The following is a 17089-nucleotide window of genomic DNA, read 5'->3' on the forward strand; positions in this document are numbered from 1 at the left end:
CAGATATACAGCAGAGCAGCGGCCTGGGCGGGACTTCGTGGCGATGTCGGTTCCCACCCTCAGGAAGACTCGGAGGGGTCAGGAGCTTGGGGTGGGAGGCGGCTGCAGACGGGGTGGACACAGCAAGGGCACTCGAGTCAGACCTGGACACAGGGCCAGGCAGCGGCTGTCTCATGAGCCAACTCGGAAGAGGAGGATGTACTGCTCGGGGCTGGGCAGAGACGGTGGTTTCTCGGGCTGGAACCTCCCGGGGAAGACGCCGCGAAGATGGTTGAAATGGCAGCAGAGGGCTCAGTGTCACGTCTGCTCTGTTGATGGAGCAGCTCCGGGTCTGAGCGGGGGGACCCCCGTCTGGAAAGAAGTTCTCCTGTCTCAGAAGACGCTCGGCCGGCCTCTGGGGCCGCAGGAACGCAATCCTGATGGGAGAGCGGATCCGCGCAGCCACTGCCTGGTTGTCTTGGGAGCTCGCAGCGGCCGCCTGGCCTTCTGCAGCCCACAGCCTGGCCGGCGGCGCCCTCAGCACTGCGGGGGGACCCCTGCCCGCCCGGAGCTCAGGACCCACGGCCAGCTCAGATAGTGTCAGCAAATTTAACAATGAAGTATTTTTTAATTAAGCTGTATACATTTTTTTTGAGACAATGCTATTGCATAATTAAAAGACTACAGTATAGCATAAATATAACTTCGATAGGCACTGGGAACCAAAAAATTCATTTGACCTGACTTATTGTAATATTTGCTTTATTGTGGTTGTGAGGACCTGAACCCACAGTATCTCTGAGGTTTGCCTGTATAGCAATAATAGAAACAAAAATGTCTGAATTTGAGGTCTTAGTCTAAATCTGTCTTCAGGTATAATCTTATACTCTTAAGCCAGTAAAATTTATTTAATGGTGATTTATTTAATGGCAATAGCCACGCTAGATCATCATGTCATTAAATTATTTATCATGCTCAACAGGTGAAAAAGACAGTGCTCTCGTGGGATGTATGAATGTGGCCAGCATTAGAGCAAAGAGAAGGGATCCTTAACCAAGCCTATAAGCAGAATATATAAAGCTAGGATAATGTATAGTAGGTAAGAGAAAGGGACTCCCTGCGCTTATCTCTTGATTGTATTTTGGCACATTTAGAGTATTATTGGAGGTAATTTTTTTCCCTCTTAACCATACGAGCTCTTCAGATACAATTCCCATTTCTTGAATTTTTCCTACTAATTTGAGAAATCCTAGAAATCCCGGTGTCAGAATCCTTGTTAAAGTATAGAAGGAGAAATGAACACGAACTTGTAATAAGACGTAATAACCCCTGATCTTGGGCAAAACATGCGTAGTGTGCTTCTGTAATGTGCGTGTGGGGAATTTTCAGATTGGATTAAATAAGCATTCACGTTTTATTACAAAGCCATAATTTCTTCTCTCATTCACGGTGTCGCTGTTCTGCTCTCTGCATTGGCTTCCAGATGCCATTCCTGCCATCCTTCCGACGTGTTGACTGCTGCCTCTCAGTGTGGCTCGCCCATTCTCAGTTCCCATCCCCGCACCACTTCACATGGTGGGGAACTCCCGAATTCCCTTCCTGTGTATTCACCGCTGTAATAAACATGGCCACCAGAAAACAACAGTATTTCAAAACAGAGTGGGACGACAAGGAATTTTCATTTTGAAGTGTTTGGTGTCAGTGATTTGTGCTGCTTTTCAGTAAGTTTGACCTGACATATTATTCTTCTAGAATTCAAACCTGATTCATCAGAAGGTGTCTCCTCCTAATGATCGGCAAGGATCTCCAATATTGTCATTCATCATTCTGGAACAGTTTAATGCCATTCGCTTAGTCCAAAGCATTCATCAGTCTCTTGCGGCTCTCAGCAAAGTCATCAGAGGAACCACTTTACTGAGTTCGGAAGTACAGAAATTGGCAAGTGCTTTATTAAACCAAAAGGTAAGCCAAAATTAAATGTATATGTTTTTATTTCATTACTAGAAGTGCCTCTTTCATTACGTATACATTTTTCAAGTCTTACAGTTAACAGTAACAGAAAACCCAAGGTAAACTACATAAAGGCAGATAGCAATTACGTGACTGATGGAATGGAAGTATCCAGGGGTAGCCGGGTAGCCGGCACTAAGGCCGCCTGGTGCAGGAGCTTCAGATTGTCATGAGAATCTTAGGATGTTATTTATCTGCCTGTCTGGTCATGTGGTGTGTGAGTGTGCATATATGTAGATGTATTTCTGTGTGTAGGTATATGTGGACGTATGTATGTATAGGCTTGTGCCCTCCATGTTGATTTCACCTCGGGGCAGGTCGTCTATACATGATGCTGTCCTCTCAGGATGAGTCTTACTGTCTCTGAGCTCCAAGTCCAACAGAAAGAACACCTTTTTCCTGGTGACTCAGGCAGAAGTCTTGGGATTAGCTTTAATCCAAACTGAGTAGCTAGTGGTTGATGCCTGGTCCCTTGACCATTCTCTGTGTAGGATTTGCAAGTTCTCATTGGCTAGGGCTTAAGCCGAATATGTATCCCCACAGCTAGGATGGGTCCAGCTCCATCCATAATGTGGTGTACTCCAGGCTAGGGGGATCGTCACCCCATGCAAGATCAAGGTACTTTTAGCAGAAGAATGAAAGAAACATGTCTCTTGCTGAATAATCAGAGCACTTCCTGGTTTGCTCAGGGACCTCATTCTGCTGTGTCCTCACGTAGCACAGAGGAAGGACAGAGGAATCAGCCTCTCTCTGGTCCCTTCTTAGGAGGGCATTAGCCCCGTCAGGAGGGCTCCATCCTTACGACCTGTTATCTCCCCAAAGTCTTGTCTCCAAGTACCATCACTAGGGGATTAGGCTTCCGCATATGGATTTGGGGGAGAACACAAGCATTCAGTCCACTGAGATACTCATCTCTTTTCTGCATAGGCAGAAAGGCATACTCTGGTATTTATGTAGGTGCCTCTCTATATTACACTTTGAATTGAGAAGTATAGCCTCTAAAATACCAGTTTTTGAAGTATTTTTATAATTTGCATGAAAACAAGTTGGCTAAAATTCTTTCCAAGGATGAAAGCATGTTTTGCAAAGCACATTCATATTATACCCCAGAGAGTGTCTCTAGAGATGTTTCCTCGTGTCCGATACGATGAGACTCGGATGAGACTAAGCTGACCTTTACAAAGACAAGAGCCATAAAATAGTTTCTGACATTTACTTTCCAATGAGTTTTTTTTAAATTTATTTTTTATTTATTTTTAGCATAACAGTATTCATTGTTTTTGTGCCACACCCAGTGCTCCATGCAATCTGTGCCCTCTCTAATACCCACCACCTGGTTCCCCCAACCTCCCACCCCCCGCCCCTTCAAACCCCTCAGATTGTTTTTCAGAGTCCATAGTCTCTCATGGTTCACCTCCTCTTCCAATTTCCCCCAACTCCCTTCTCCTCTCCATCTCCCCTTGTCCTCCATGCTATTTGTTATGCTCCACACATAAGTGAAACCATAGGGTCATTGACTCTCTCTGCTTGACTTATTTCACTCAGCATAATCTCTTCCAGTCCCGTCCATGTTGCTACAAAAGTTGGATATTCGTCCTTTCTGATGGAGGCATAATACTCCATAGTGTATATGGACCACATCTTCCTTATCCATTCGTCCATTGAAGGGCATCTTGGTTCTTTCCACAGTTTGGCGACCGTGGCCATTGCTGCTGTAAGCATTGAGGTACAGATGGCCCTTCTTTTCACTACATCTGTATCTTTGGGGTAAATACCCAGTAGTGTAATTGCAGGGTCATAGGGAAGCTCAATTTTTAATTTCTTGAGGAATCTCCACGCTGTTCTCCAATACTTTCCAATGAGTTTTACCAAAAATTGTGAATCTAGTATTATCCCATTCATTTCAAGGTAAAAATTTAATGTTTTATTACATTTGAATGCAACAAGTTCTGTATTCAGTGATATGATTTAATGTAATGTAGGAAATAGTACATGACATTTTCTCATGGTGTCTGACATGACTGGAGTAAGAATTTTCTTAGAATTACAACTTTTTTTACTTCTTTGTTTCTGTAAAACTTTTTTTGTAAAAAGTCACAATTATAATTTGTTAAAGAGGAACAGTACTGCTAAATATTGTTACTCTTCTTTTACATATTAGGATACAGGCTGTAAATTACAAGTTAAAAGATAAGAATTGAAAAGATACAGTACAAAATCATTTTATCTTTCAAATATGTGCTCTGTTCAGATACGCATGTAGAGCTTCACTGTGGAGCATCAAGATGTGTAAGAGCTAGGATCTCCCTGCTGTGTAGTTTTCTCCTTTCACTTTTTCTCTGCCATGGTCTTGGTCATTACTTCTCCAAGTGTGGTCTTCAGAGCAGGAACGTCACATCACCTGAGAACTTGGTAGCGTGCGTTCTTGGGCCCCACCCCTGACTGTGTGACTCACACTCGTGTTCCCTGCAGTCTGCATTGTATCAGTTCCTTCAGATGGCTCTGATGCATGCCAGTGTACTAGAAACACATCGTGTAGTCAGAATTCCCATAAAAACTGGCAGAAGCACCTGCTGCATCACCTTCCAGCTCTCCCCACTTCACTCATCACTGTCTGTGACCACCCCCATCACTGGGCTGTAAATCTTAGGGGAAAAGAGAAGATGTTCATTCTTATAGAATGTTTGGGGAAACCTCCAACTTTTCTTAAAGGCTTCCTCTTTTAAAATTTATCTACCTTCATGGAAATAGTGCTTTAAAAAGTCATCAACTATTTTACCTAATGATAATTATTAACAGTGAGTGATTTGCATTTTTCCATTAGAATAAAGTAATACCTTGTGTTTTATGTGACATTTTCCTAGTTCCGAGCACTTTTGCACTCTGCTCTCAATGTGTCCCTTCACTTAGGTCAGAAAGCTAAAGCTAAAAGGAGAGGCTGTCCCGTAAAGAGGCCGAGCCCATTCGGCCGTCCTGGCGTTGTGTCTCCTGCATCAGTGCTCTCCCCACCTCCTCATGCACTGAGTGCATGCTGTCGTGCAGTGGCAGGGTCATCTTTGTCACAAGGGGCACTTAGCAGCTTTGTGAGCACTGAACTCCACATACTCATCTCTGAAGACTTATCACGTACCGGGATGGAACCGCCCTACCTCCTCATCTCTAGTGTCACTTAAATCCGACTTTTATTAGCTGCACTCACAAATGGGAATCATTTCCTGCTGATTTATGTCAGTACAAGGGGGCCCACGTATATCCTGAATCTCTAGTATCTTGGAATTCTCCTTCAGTATCCCTAATTTAGTACTGTTAATTTGCATGATAAGAGAATATATGCTTTTTTTTTTAAGCAGAGATTTTTAACTCCGAAGTTTATTCTTCCCCTTGTCCTTTTTTATTCATTTAGCAAGTGGAAATGGAAGTACGGTGTTCTAAGACTTTGTGCTGTATGTGAAATTTTCTTAGTATTATTGGAGTTTTAGTAATATCACCTAATATTTATTGTTTTTTAAAGGTAGGCTATAGTAAGTTAAAGATGTGTACTATAAATCCTAAAGCAACCAATAAAAATAAAGTTATAATATCACAGAGGTATGTGTAATGAGCCAATATAAGACATAAGAGGGAAATACAACCTTTCCTTAAATAGTCCAAAAGAAAGATAAGCAAATAAAGAGAGAAGTGTGACATTACCAGTATCAGGAATAAGATAAGAGACATCACTACAGTTTCTACAGACATTAAAAGCATAATAGAATATTTTTTTAGAAATTTTTTTTAAAGATTTTATTTACTTATTTGACAGACAGAGATCACAAGTAGGCAGAAAGGCAGGCAGAGAGAGAGAGGAGGAAGCAGACTCCCCACAGAGCAGAGAGCCCGATGTGGGGCTCAATCCCAGGACCCTGGGATCATGACATGAGCCGAAGGCAGAGGCTTTAACCCACTGAGCCACCCAGGCGCCCCATAATAGAATATTTTTAACAGCTCTATGCTCATAAGTTCAACAACTTAGGTGAGATGTAAGAATTCCTTGAAAGATTCAAACCACCAAAGCTCATTCAAAAGAAATAGTCTATAACCTATACTTTCTATTAAAGAATTTGAATTTGTTACGAACTTTCCCATGAAGAGAGCTCCTAGAATTCACTGCTGAAATCTAATAAATATTTAAGAAAGAAATAATACCCAATCTATATAAACTCTTCCAGAAAATAGAAGAGGTAGGAATACATCCCTGAGCTTCCTGAGACCAGCATTGCCTGATAATAAAAGCTAAGAAGGACAGCATAATACAGAAAATGTGTAGATAAATTTCCTTCCTCACCATAGACCCAAAACTTCTTAACAAGATATTAGGAAATTAAGGTTCAACAAAATATGAAAGGGTAAGGTTTATTCTAGGAATATAAGGTTGAATTAAAAAAATGTTATTTATCATTTTAATAGACTAGTAAAAGTTACATGATATTCTCAGTAGACACAGAAAAGGCATTAGACAAAAGTCAACATCCAGTCATGATAAAAGCTTTCAGCAAGTCAGGATTCGAGTAATGGGTAATCTCAACCAGATAAAGGGCATCTGTGAAAAAGCTGTGACATAATAGCAAAGGACCAACTGCTTTCCCTCAGAATCAGAAATAAGGCACTGAGGTCCACTCTCACTACTCCTGTCCAGTATTTCACTAGCTAGCACAACAAGTTCAGGAAAAGAAATAAGGCATGCAGACTGGAAAAGAAGAAGGAAGCTTGTCTTTATTTGCAGAGGATATGGTCATCTGTTTTCATTGTTTTAAGGAATCTACCAAAATATTTAGAGCTAGTAAGAACCTTTAAGTTTAACAAGGTTGTGGGGTGCAAGTTAAATATATAAAAATGATACATATTCTGGAACCAGCTACTGAAAATGAAATTAAAAAGTACTCTTTGCAGTAATAGAAAGACCACCTATCAGGGTGAAATTGACAAAAAAGATATATAACACTTTTGTATTCATTGAAAACCACAAAGCTTTGATGAGTAAAATTAAAGAAGAGCCAAATAGAAAGACGACCTGAAAGATGTACTGTGTTCATGTATCAGGAGATCCAGCGTTGTTAAGACGCTAATTCTTCCCAAATTAGTCAAGAGATTCAAAACACTGCCCGTCAAAATCTCTACAGAATCTTTTTGTTGTGATTGACAGTTTGTTTCTAATATTTTTTGTAAAAATAAAAAGACCTAGTGTACCCTAAATAGTTTTGGAAAAGAATAAAATGGAAGATCTTGCTCAGCATGATTCCTAGAACTGTTGTGAAGATATGATCAAAGCACTGCGGTCCAGGCATAAAGATAGATATGGAATGGAATGAAGAGTCTGGGAAAAGACGCACTGATGTATGATCAGTTGATTTCACCAAGTATGCTATAGCAATTAAAGAAAGAGAGGAAATCTCTTTAGTAGACAGTACTAGAACAATTGAAGAGCCAAAGGCAAAAAAAAAAAAAAAAATGAATTAAAACCCTACACTTGTATCTCTAAACATACATAAAAAGTATCCCCAAATTGATTATACTCTTTTGAAAATAAAAAGTTAGCCACAAACAGGAGAAAGGTTAGCTAGACAGAGACCCAATAAAGGAATATGTATCTAGAATTTTTTTTTTTAAGTACAACTCATTAATGAGAAGACAAGCATTCCAAATTTAAAAAAAAAAAACAAAACACAAAAAACACCTTGAATAGACCCTTTAACAAGAGGTATACCTCTTGGTACCACATTTTCTTTATCTCTTAATCTATGGATGGACACTTCCCTTCTCTTGGCTACTGCAATAAACAGAGGGGTGCATATATCTTTTCAAATTCATGTTTTTGTCATCTCTGGGTGAATACCTTATAGTGGAATTATAGGATCATACGTTAATTCTATTTTTTGTTTTTTGAAGAGCCTTCATACTGTTGTACACAGTGGCTGCACCAATTTGCATTCCCACCAGCAGTGCACAGGGGTTCCTTTTCTTCACATCCACGCTAACACTTGTTATTCCTTGTGTTTTTTTTTTTTTAAGATTTTATTTATTTATTGGACAGAGAGATCACAAGTAGGCAGAGAGGCAGGCAGAGAGAGAGGAGGAAGCAGGCTCCCCGCTGAGCAGAGAGCCCGATGCATGGCTCCATCCCAGCACCCTGGGATCATGACCTGAGCTGAAGGCAGAGGCTTAACCCATTGAGCCACCCAGGCGCCCCATTCCTTGTGTTTTTGATTGTAACCATTCTGACAAGTGTATTGAATCATACTGTACACCTGAAACTAAGATAACACTTTTTAATTATACTTAATTAAGGAATAAAAGGAAGACATTCAGATGACAAAGAGGCACATAAAAAAATTCTTAGTATCAAGGGTGCCTGGCTGGCTTAGTCAGTAGAACATGCAACTCTTGATCTTGGGGTCGTGAGTTCAAGCCCCATGTTGGATATAGAGATTACTTACATAAATACACTTAAAAAAAATTAAAAATGCTTAGTATCGATCATTAGGAAAATGAATAGTGAAATTATAATAAGAATATCAATATATAGAAGTTGCATTTCTATCAGTAGCAGTGAATGCTAGTTCATAGCATTTAGAGTATCCAGAATGAAATTAAGAAAGCAACTCCCCTGAAAATAGTATTAAAAAGAATAAATACATGGGGATAAAAGTAAGAAAAAGAGAGCAGGGCTTTTATGTTGAAAACTACAAAACATCACTGAAAGAAATTAAAGACTAAAATGAATTAAAAATCATCCTTTGTTTATGGGGGAACTGAGAAGTGAGTATATGGGTACAGAGTAGTTTTAGGGAGTAATGAAAGTCTTCTGAAATTAGAAGGAGTTCAGCTGATTGATTTATGGATATTGAACCATCCTTGCATCCTGGGAATAATCCCATTTTGATCTTGGTGAATGATTATTTTAATGTATTGTTGAATTTGGTTTGCTATTTTGTTGAAGATTTTTGCATCTATGTTCACCAGTGATATTGGCCTGTATTTTTCTTTTTCCTTTCCTTTCCTTTCCTTTTCTTTCTTCTTTTTCTTTCCTTTCATTCATTCTTTCTCTTTCTGTCTTTCATAATGTCTTTGTGTGGTTTAAGCTGACCTCATAGAATGAATTTAGAAGCATTCTTTACTCTTCTATTTTTTGGAATAATTTGAAATATTAACTTTTTTTTAAATAGTAAAATCCACCTGTGAAGCCATCTGGTCCTAGACTTTTGTTGGGAGATTTTTGATTGCTGATTCAATTTTGTTGCTAGTTATTGGTCTGTTCAGATTTTCTGTTTTTTTTCCTGATTTAGTCTTATAAGAATATTTGTTTTTAGGAATTTATTCCTTCTAGGTTGTCCAATTTGCTGGCATATAGTTTTTTGGAGTAATCTCTTATACTCCTTTGTATTGCTGTGGCATAGGGTACAGCTTCTACTCATTCATTTTGGATAATATTTGAATACTGTCTGGGTTTTTTTTTTTTCTTTCCTTAATGAGTCAGCCTAACAGTTTATCAATTTTCTTTATCTTTTTTAAAAAAACAACAAGCCCTTAATTTTATTGACCTTTGCTGTTTTGTTTTGTTTTTTTAAAATCTCTGTTTCATTTATTCCCCTCTGATCTTTATTATTTCTTTCCTTCCATTAACTTTGGGTTATGTTGGTTGTTATTGTTCCTTTAGGTATAAGGTTAGGTTGTTTGGGATTTTTATTGTTTCTTGAAGGAAGCCTTTAACACCGTAAAGTTGCTTCTTTGAAACTGTTTTGCTGTGTCTCAGTGGTTTTGGGATCATGCTGCTACCACGTTGATCTGTCTCCCGGTATTTGATCTCCCGTTTCTCACCGAGCCTTTGGTTGTGAGCATCCACGTGTGTGTGCTTTTCAGGGTGTTTTTCTTGTGATTTCTAGTTTCATATCATTGTGATTGGAAAAGATGCTTGACATGATTCCAACTTTCTTAAGTATTGAGACTTGTTTTGTGGCCTCACGTGTGATCTGTTCTGGAGGATGTTCCGTGTGCCCTTGGAGAGTAAGTGTCTGCATTTTTGAATGGAAGCCTCTGTCTGTATCTCTTAAATCCATCTGACCTCATATGTTGTTCAAGGCCAGTGTTCCTTTATTGACTTTCTACCTGGATGATCTGCCCATTGATGTAAGTAGTGTGTTAAAGCCCCATTATCTGTCAGTGTCTCCCTCTAACGGAGGTTCATAAAGGAACCTTAATGGTTCCTTTGTGTATTTACATGTCCTTATGGGGATGTAAAGGTGTTTACAGGTTTTGTGTTTTCTTGTTGGATTGACTCTTATCATTATGCAATACACTTCTTTGTCTTTTCTTACAGTCTTTGTTTTGAAGTGTATTTTGTATGATAGAGTATTGCTGCCCTCCTTTTTTTTTTTTTTCATTCTGTCTGCATCATGTATCTTCTTCCATCCTTCACTTTCAGTCTGTGTGTGTCTTTAGGTCTGAAATGAGTCCCTTGCAGGCAGCATAAAGATGGGTCTTGATTTTTATCCATTCTGACACCCTCTGTCTTTTGAATGGAGCGTTTAGTCCATTTACATTTTAAGTTATTATTTACAGCTTTGTACTTACTGCTGTTTTGTTGATTGTTTTCTGATTGTTTTGTAATTCTTTTCTGTTCATTTCTTCTCTCTTTTCCCTTTTGATTCATGACTTTCTTTAGTGTAAGGCTTGGATTTATTTCTCTTTCATTTTTGTGCATCTCTTTTATGCTTTCTTTTTGTGGTTACCATTGGATTGATAGATAATATACTGTATGAATAGCAGAGTATATTAAGTTGATGGTCACTTAAGTTTGAACACATTCTAAAAGCAGTACATTTTACAACCCCCTCCACATTTTACCTATATGTTATAATTTATAGCTTTTTAATTGTGGTCCTTTGACTAATTTTTGTAGATACAGTCAACTTTATTACATTCGTATTTTAACCTTCAAATGGGCTTTATAAGTGATTAATTTACTACCTTTACTCTAAGTTTGCTTTTACCAGTAAAATTTTTCCATTTCACAATTTTTTACTTGAATAAGTTTCTTGAACATTTTTTGTAAGGCCTGGTTGGTGGTGGTAAACTCCTTTAATTTTTGTTTATCTGAGAGACACTATTTCTCCTTTAATTCTAAATGATAATCTTCCCAGGTAGAGTATTTTTGGCTACCGGTTTTTCCTATTAGCACTTTGAATATATCTTACCACCCCCTTCTAGTCTGCAAAGTTTCTGTTAAAAAATCAAATCATAGCCTTGTAGGAATTCCTTTGTATGTAACTAGTTGCTTTTCTCATGCCACTTTCAAGATTCTCTCTTCATCTTTTATTTTTGGCATTTTAGTTATTATGTGTCTTGGTGTGGCCTCTGGGTTCTCTGTGTTTCCTTCTCAGTTTAGGGTCGTTTTCAGCTATTATTTCTCCAAGTCTGTTTTCTTCCCTTTCTCTCTTCTCCTTTTGGGACTCCTGTATTGTGAATATTATGACACTTGATATTGTTGTAGATATCCTTAACCGCTCCTTATTGTTGTTGTTGTTCTTTTTATTAATTTATTTATTTATTTATTTATTCATTTTTTGGCTGTTCACCCTGGTTGCCTCCTACCACTCTGCAGATCGCTTATCCATCCTGCATCCTCTAGTGTGTGGATGATCTCCTCTAGTGTGCTTTTCATTTTAGTTCTTATATTTTCAGCTCTGTCTGGTTCTTTCTTATATTTTCTATTTCTTTATTGAAGTTCTCACTGAGTTCTTTCTTCTGTCCAGTCTAGTGAATACCTTTATAGCTATTACTTTGAACTCCCTATCAGGCAGATTGCTTATCTCCATTTCATGTAACTCTTTTTCTGGGATTTTTGTATCATTCTTCCATTTGGATCCTATTCTGTCTCTTTATTTTGTTTAGCTCTCTGTGTTTGTCACTATGTAGTGTATAGGTCAGCTGTGTGTCCTGGTCTTGAAAGTAGTGGGCTTATGTACAAGGTGTCCTGCGGTGCCTGCTAGCTCATTCCCCACTGGTCCCCAGAACCACGTGCTGCAGAGGTGTCCCCTTGTGGGCTATAGGCTCCCTCCTGTGGGGCTATGACTGCTGCACGGGGCTCTGCTGGGCTGAGGAGGCCCTCAGTTCAGCTGTCTGTAGTGACTGGTCACAGTATGGGCAAGTCTTGCCCTAAGTGCCTTGGCTGAGGCTTAACTGTAGGAACTCTGGTTGCACTGATGTGTGTGTGTGGCGGGGGTGTGGGTAACTTCCCATGCAGCTGAGTGGAAGCTCGGCTGTGGCTCCTGCTGACTCCCCCCACCCCCAACCAGGGAAGTAGTCCCTGTGGAGGGTGCCACTTCTGGCCAGGGCTGCTCCCTGGGTGTGGTGGGGTGGGAGACACTTGGGAGTGGCACCTGCTAGGGAGCTGAGTTGGGTGGGGTGGGCCTGCAGTGGAACACCTGGCAACACCCGGGTGAAGAAGCAGTGCTAGCACAGTAAATGGGGAGAGTCCACATTGGCTCCCAGAAGCCTGTGGCCAGTGGGGCTAAAGGAGAGCGACAGAAATGGTGCCCACCTGCACTTCCGGTTCTTGGGAAAGCTTCTCCAGATCCCTGCCCCTCCAGCTCATGTCCTAAAATAAGGCCATAAAGAAGCCCCAGGCATTTTGGAAACTGCTGCTTGCTTGCTGAGTCTCCGGCCGAGAGAGAGAGAACACTGACCCTTCGGGAGTAGAGACCCGGTTTCCTGCGGCCCTCTGGCTCTCCCATGGTTACACACCAGGGATTTTCAAAGTCAGACATTGTGGGGGTGTTTCTCCTTGGTACAAGAACCCTGGGCTGGGGATGCTCCTTGATGGGCTTGATCCCATCACTCTTCTGCACCTGGGATATCCTCCTGCTTCTGGGTCACCACGGTGGAGGGGAGGGTTGGTACCTGATTGCACCTTTGCTCTTCCTAACCTCATTGAGTTGGTCCCTTTCTGTCTTTAGCTGTGGCAGTCTGCTCTGCCAGTCTTTGGATCATTTTCAGAATCAGGTGCATCACATGCATTTGTTGCCATAGTGTATCTGTGGGAGGAGGTATGCTCTAGACCCTCCTGCAGCCTCTCCCCCACTCCAATAAGAAGACTTTTAATGGTATTCATATTTATGGAAATAATCCCATTAAATACCTATCTGGGAGCTGAAAGTCCTTAGTTTATAGGTGCTGTCCTACAAATTCTTTTTCTATATTAGTAAGAAAAGTGAAATCCTGGTAGCTAAGCAACGGTCTTAGTTGGATTAAATTGGAGCTATTGTAACTTTTATCACAAAGTACTGAGTTACACTTCCTCTTATGTACCTGTAGTAAGACTGTTACTGTTGGTTTTACTATAAAGGTATCTTAATCCATCTGAAATGTAATTCTCTAATGCTGTTTATGTTTGTGAAACAGATTTTAAGTAATTTATAAACTTGTAAATTATGGGTAATGTAGGAGTTATAAGTTGTAAACTGTACTATTGTCAACCATTTCATCCACAGTTGGAATTAGACTGAACTAGGTTTTTTCTTTTTCTTTTCACCTTTTTTCAAAACAAATTTTGAACCGAATCCTTTTTACCGCACACACTATAACATCTCATTGCAGCTTCTAGTGCTTGAGTAAGCATTGGTTACGAGGCTGTCTCCCAGTTTCGGGGACTACAGGAGACTCGAATCCACGGAAGCTTCCCAGACATTTCCTGTGACCTCAGCAGGTGCGTGCCGTGGGTTACTGGTATCCCCTGCACAGGTAGACGTCAGCACTTGGCTTTTCTGAGTGCAGGGACAGGGTTCGGCAGTCTGAAAGACAGCTCCACTGTTCAACACACGAAAATGAGTCACTCAGCATAGTACTGTGTTTAAGGTTCATGTAATCAACACTGAAATTGTAGAGGAGAAATGAAGATATCCAAGATTATACTACAGTACTTCCTTGTTCAGGCCACTGAAACTTCCCCTCGCTCGGTTTCTAAATGTTTGTAACGTGGCTCACGGTGACGCCTCCATCTGCGGGTCATTTTGAATAGCAGAGGTGCATGGAGGTCCCACACTTGGAACAGTGCACGCCCCGGCCGAGCCCAGACTGCAGCCGTCTTTGCCGTCCTCACCGGTCTCCTCTTGTGCCGGTGGCTTCTGCCTCACGTAGCACGGCAGCTTCCCGACTCCCTTCCTGCCACCATGTTCATGCCCAAGTGCGCTTCTTCCTGCACCTACCGGGTCATCTCCCATTCAAGTCAGGATGTGTCCCGTGCCCAGCTCAAGCTTAATTGGGTCTTGTTGTCCTTGCTTTCCTGATCAAACTCCTTAGTGTAGACTCCAAAGAGCCTCTTGGTCTGGTCCTTACTTAATTAATGTCTCCCCTATTAATTGTTCTCCCTTTTCCTACTGACTTTCTCTCCCGGAGTGTAGACTGTTTACCCCTTGAGATCTACCCGGTGTTATCTCACCAGAAAGCCTTCCATGACGCTCGCCCTTGTGGGCAGTGTGGACGCGGTGGACGCTAGCTCTGTGTTTCCTGAGCATGGTTCCTGTTTTGTTGGGGAGCTGGCTGTACAGACCGCAGTCTCTCTTCTGTGTCCCTGCCTCCTCACACAGGCTGTCACAAACAGCGGGTGTTGTCATCGTGTGACCAGAGCACCTCACGAGTGACTGACAGACAGCGGCTGGGTAGCACAAGCTTGCTGAATAACCGCGTACTTGACTAGTGCTTGAAGGGGGTAGAGAGTGAACAGCGGCCCCTCCCCTGCTCTGCTTCTGTGACATCTGTTAGGGAGCAAAAAGAGGTCCTGTTTAGTTTAATCTGGGGCTTCACTTCTATAACATTTAGTTTAGAAAAAAAAACAAACCTGGTACATTGACCTGTTCTAAGCCTTCGTTTTCCCATCATTACAGTTTTTAATTCCCAATTCGTAGTTGTCTTGCGTTGAACCTCACGTGGTGCCGGGTGCGTCGAGCAGGATGGGAAGGGCTGATGCTGACAGACACACAGACCCGGCGGGGGGGTGGTCTGGGCTGCACCGTGGACATGGCCTTCACCTGTTCCTGGCTTCACCTGCTCCGGGCGGGCTCTCCTGTCCCTGTGCCCTGTTCGTCCTCTGTGCCACAGCAGCGGGAGGAGTTCTTGCTCCTGAGGGTCATCGTGAGGGGCACGAGACGGGGCCGCTCACGCACCAGCACCGTGGTGCACAGAGGTGGCGTCCAGGTGGTGTCTGCTGCGCTCGCTCCCTCCCAGTCTTTCTACGCTTGCCAAAATCCCACACAGCTCTCAGAACGTCACACCAAATCCTTTACTATGACTTCCTGGATTTAATCATTTTTTAACCTTTTAAAATTAATTATTTTTATTAACATATGATGTATTATTTGCCCCAGGGGTACAGGTCTGTGAATTGTGAGGCTTACATTTAATTGTTTCTATAGAAATGTCTGAACATGCTATGTGACACATTCTTGATATTTGTACTTGACAGAGTCTGGTTTCCTGTGTACGGTGTAGCGATTGCCATTCACATGCATTAGGAAGTGACCTCCCGTCCCCATCCGAAGCTGTCACCATAGTAACTGTGTTCCTTATTCTGTACATTGCACCCCCATGTCTTATTTATTTTATAACTGTAAGATTGTACCTTTTACTTTATTTTTATTATTCAGGGTTTTTTTATATACATACTACATTAGTCACCCTACAGGTCGTACTTTCTAGTCCCCTACCCTTCCTCTCCTCTGGCAACTGCCTGTTTGTTCTCTGTATTTATGGGTCCATTTCTGTTTTCTTCTGTTTGTTGTTTTTTAGATTCCACATAGAGGTAAAATCATACAGTATAATAATTATACCTAGTTTAATAGCCTCTAGGTTCACCCATATTGTCCCAAATAGGTTCCTTCTTTTTCAAGACGGAAAGAGAGAGAGTGTGTGGCAGCTCCTTGTCCATTTGCCCGCTGATGAGCACGTGGTTCCTTCCATGTCTTGGTCCTTGTAAGGATGGCGTGTTGAATGGAAGCGTGCATGTGTATTCTGGAATCGTCCTTTTCACTTTCGGGTCAGGCCAGATGTTTTCCGGAGCTGTGGTAGGGCCCAGCTGCAGGGCACTTTCCTGCTGTTGTCCCCTGGGGTTTCCTCGGTGGGCGGGGCCTGTAGTCAGACCAGATGCCTGCCCCAGCCCGCTGTGGGGGCTGCTGTCCTGCTGGCGAGTGTGGTCATCGTCCCTTCTTCCTGGGGCAGTGCTGCTGCCCCTGTCAGCGAGGCCACAGCTAGGCTTTGGGTGGGTGATGCTGCGGGCAGGGCAGCAGGAGCGTGTTCATAAGGAAGCGTGCGCGGGAGCTACGGTGTTACCAGCAGATTCGGTGGATGGTGTGCTCACTCCCCTGGTGTCTGCGTGTGCAGGCTGCTGTGTGGAGGGGGGAGAAATGGTGCTCACGAACTCTTTTGTTCTTGAAAAGGTCTCCTAAGTACTCCTGACCCCCTGTACTGTTCTGTGATTAGCACTGTCCACAGTCATCGCTCAACTGATGAACAGAGAGAGCTTGACCATTCGCTGATGGTTTGACCCTGACCCTGATGTTGGTAACTCTCACGATTGTGGTAAATTGCCTTACAGCTTCAAGGCATAAAACAGCAGAACTTCCCGTGTCTCTGCTCCTGTGGGCAGGAGTTGTGGTGGGACTCAGCGTGTGCTCTGTGCCAGGCTCCCACACCCTGCAGTCAGGGGTCAGCTGGGGCTGCCGTCATCACCGTCTCTGAGGGCGCGGACACCTGGCAGCCAGCAGCCTCTGGTCCCTGCCGACTGCTGCCGGATGCTGTCAGTTCCTCTCTCCATGGGCAGCTCGGTATGGAAGTGCACAGCACAGCAGACACGGAGAGCAGAGGAAGGGGAAACTGGGGTGGGGGGCTAGCAGGAGACTTGTTGCCCGGTGGCACCTCAGCACTTTCACTGTGCTCTTCCATTCAAGTCATGTCACTGGACCCAGTTCTGCTCCAGGTGAGGGCATCCACCAGGCCATAGACACCCAGTGGCTAGGTCACCAGGAGCACCTTGAAGCTTCCCCATCACAGTGACGTACCACTTGATGTAACA

General features: G+C 42.3%; 1 protein-coding gene across 5 annotated transcripts in view; it reads left to right on the forward strand.

Moving 5' to 3' along the window:
* Positions 1 to 17089, forward strand: part of DYNC2H1 (dynein cytoplasmic 2 heavy chain 1) — a 256749-nt gene that overhangs the window by 203781 nt on the left and 35879 nt on the right. For all 5 annotated transcript variants that reach the window (XM_032358199.1, XM_032358201.1, XM_032358204.1 and 2 more), the window contains one exon: positions 1732 to 1941. In XM_032358199.1, the coding sequence (XP_032214090.1) occupies positions 1732 to 1941 (210 nt within the window). The remainder of the gene's footprint in view (positions 1 to 1731; positions 1942 to 17089) is intronic.

The sequence above is a fragment of the Mustela erminea genome, chromosome 9 (genome assembly GCF_009829155.1).
Source record: "Mustela erminea isolate mMusErm1 chromosome 9, mMusErm1.Pri, whole genome shotgun sequence".
Lineage (NCBI taxonomy): Eukaryota > Metazoa > Chordata > Mammalia > Carnivora > Mustelidae > Mustela > Mustela erminea.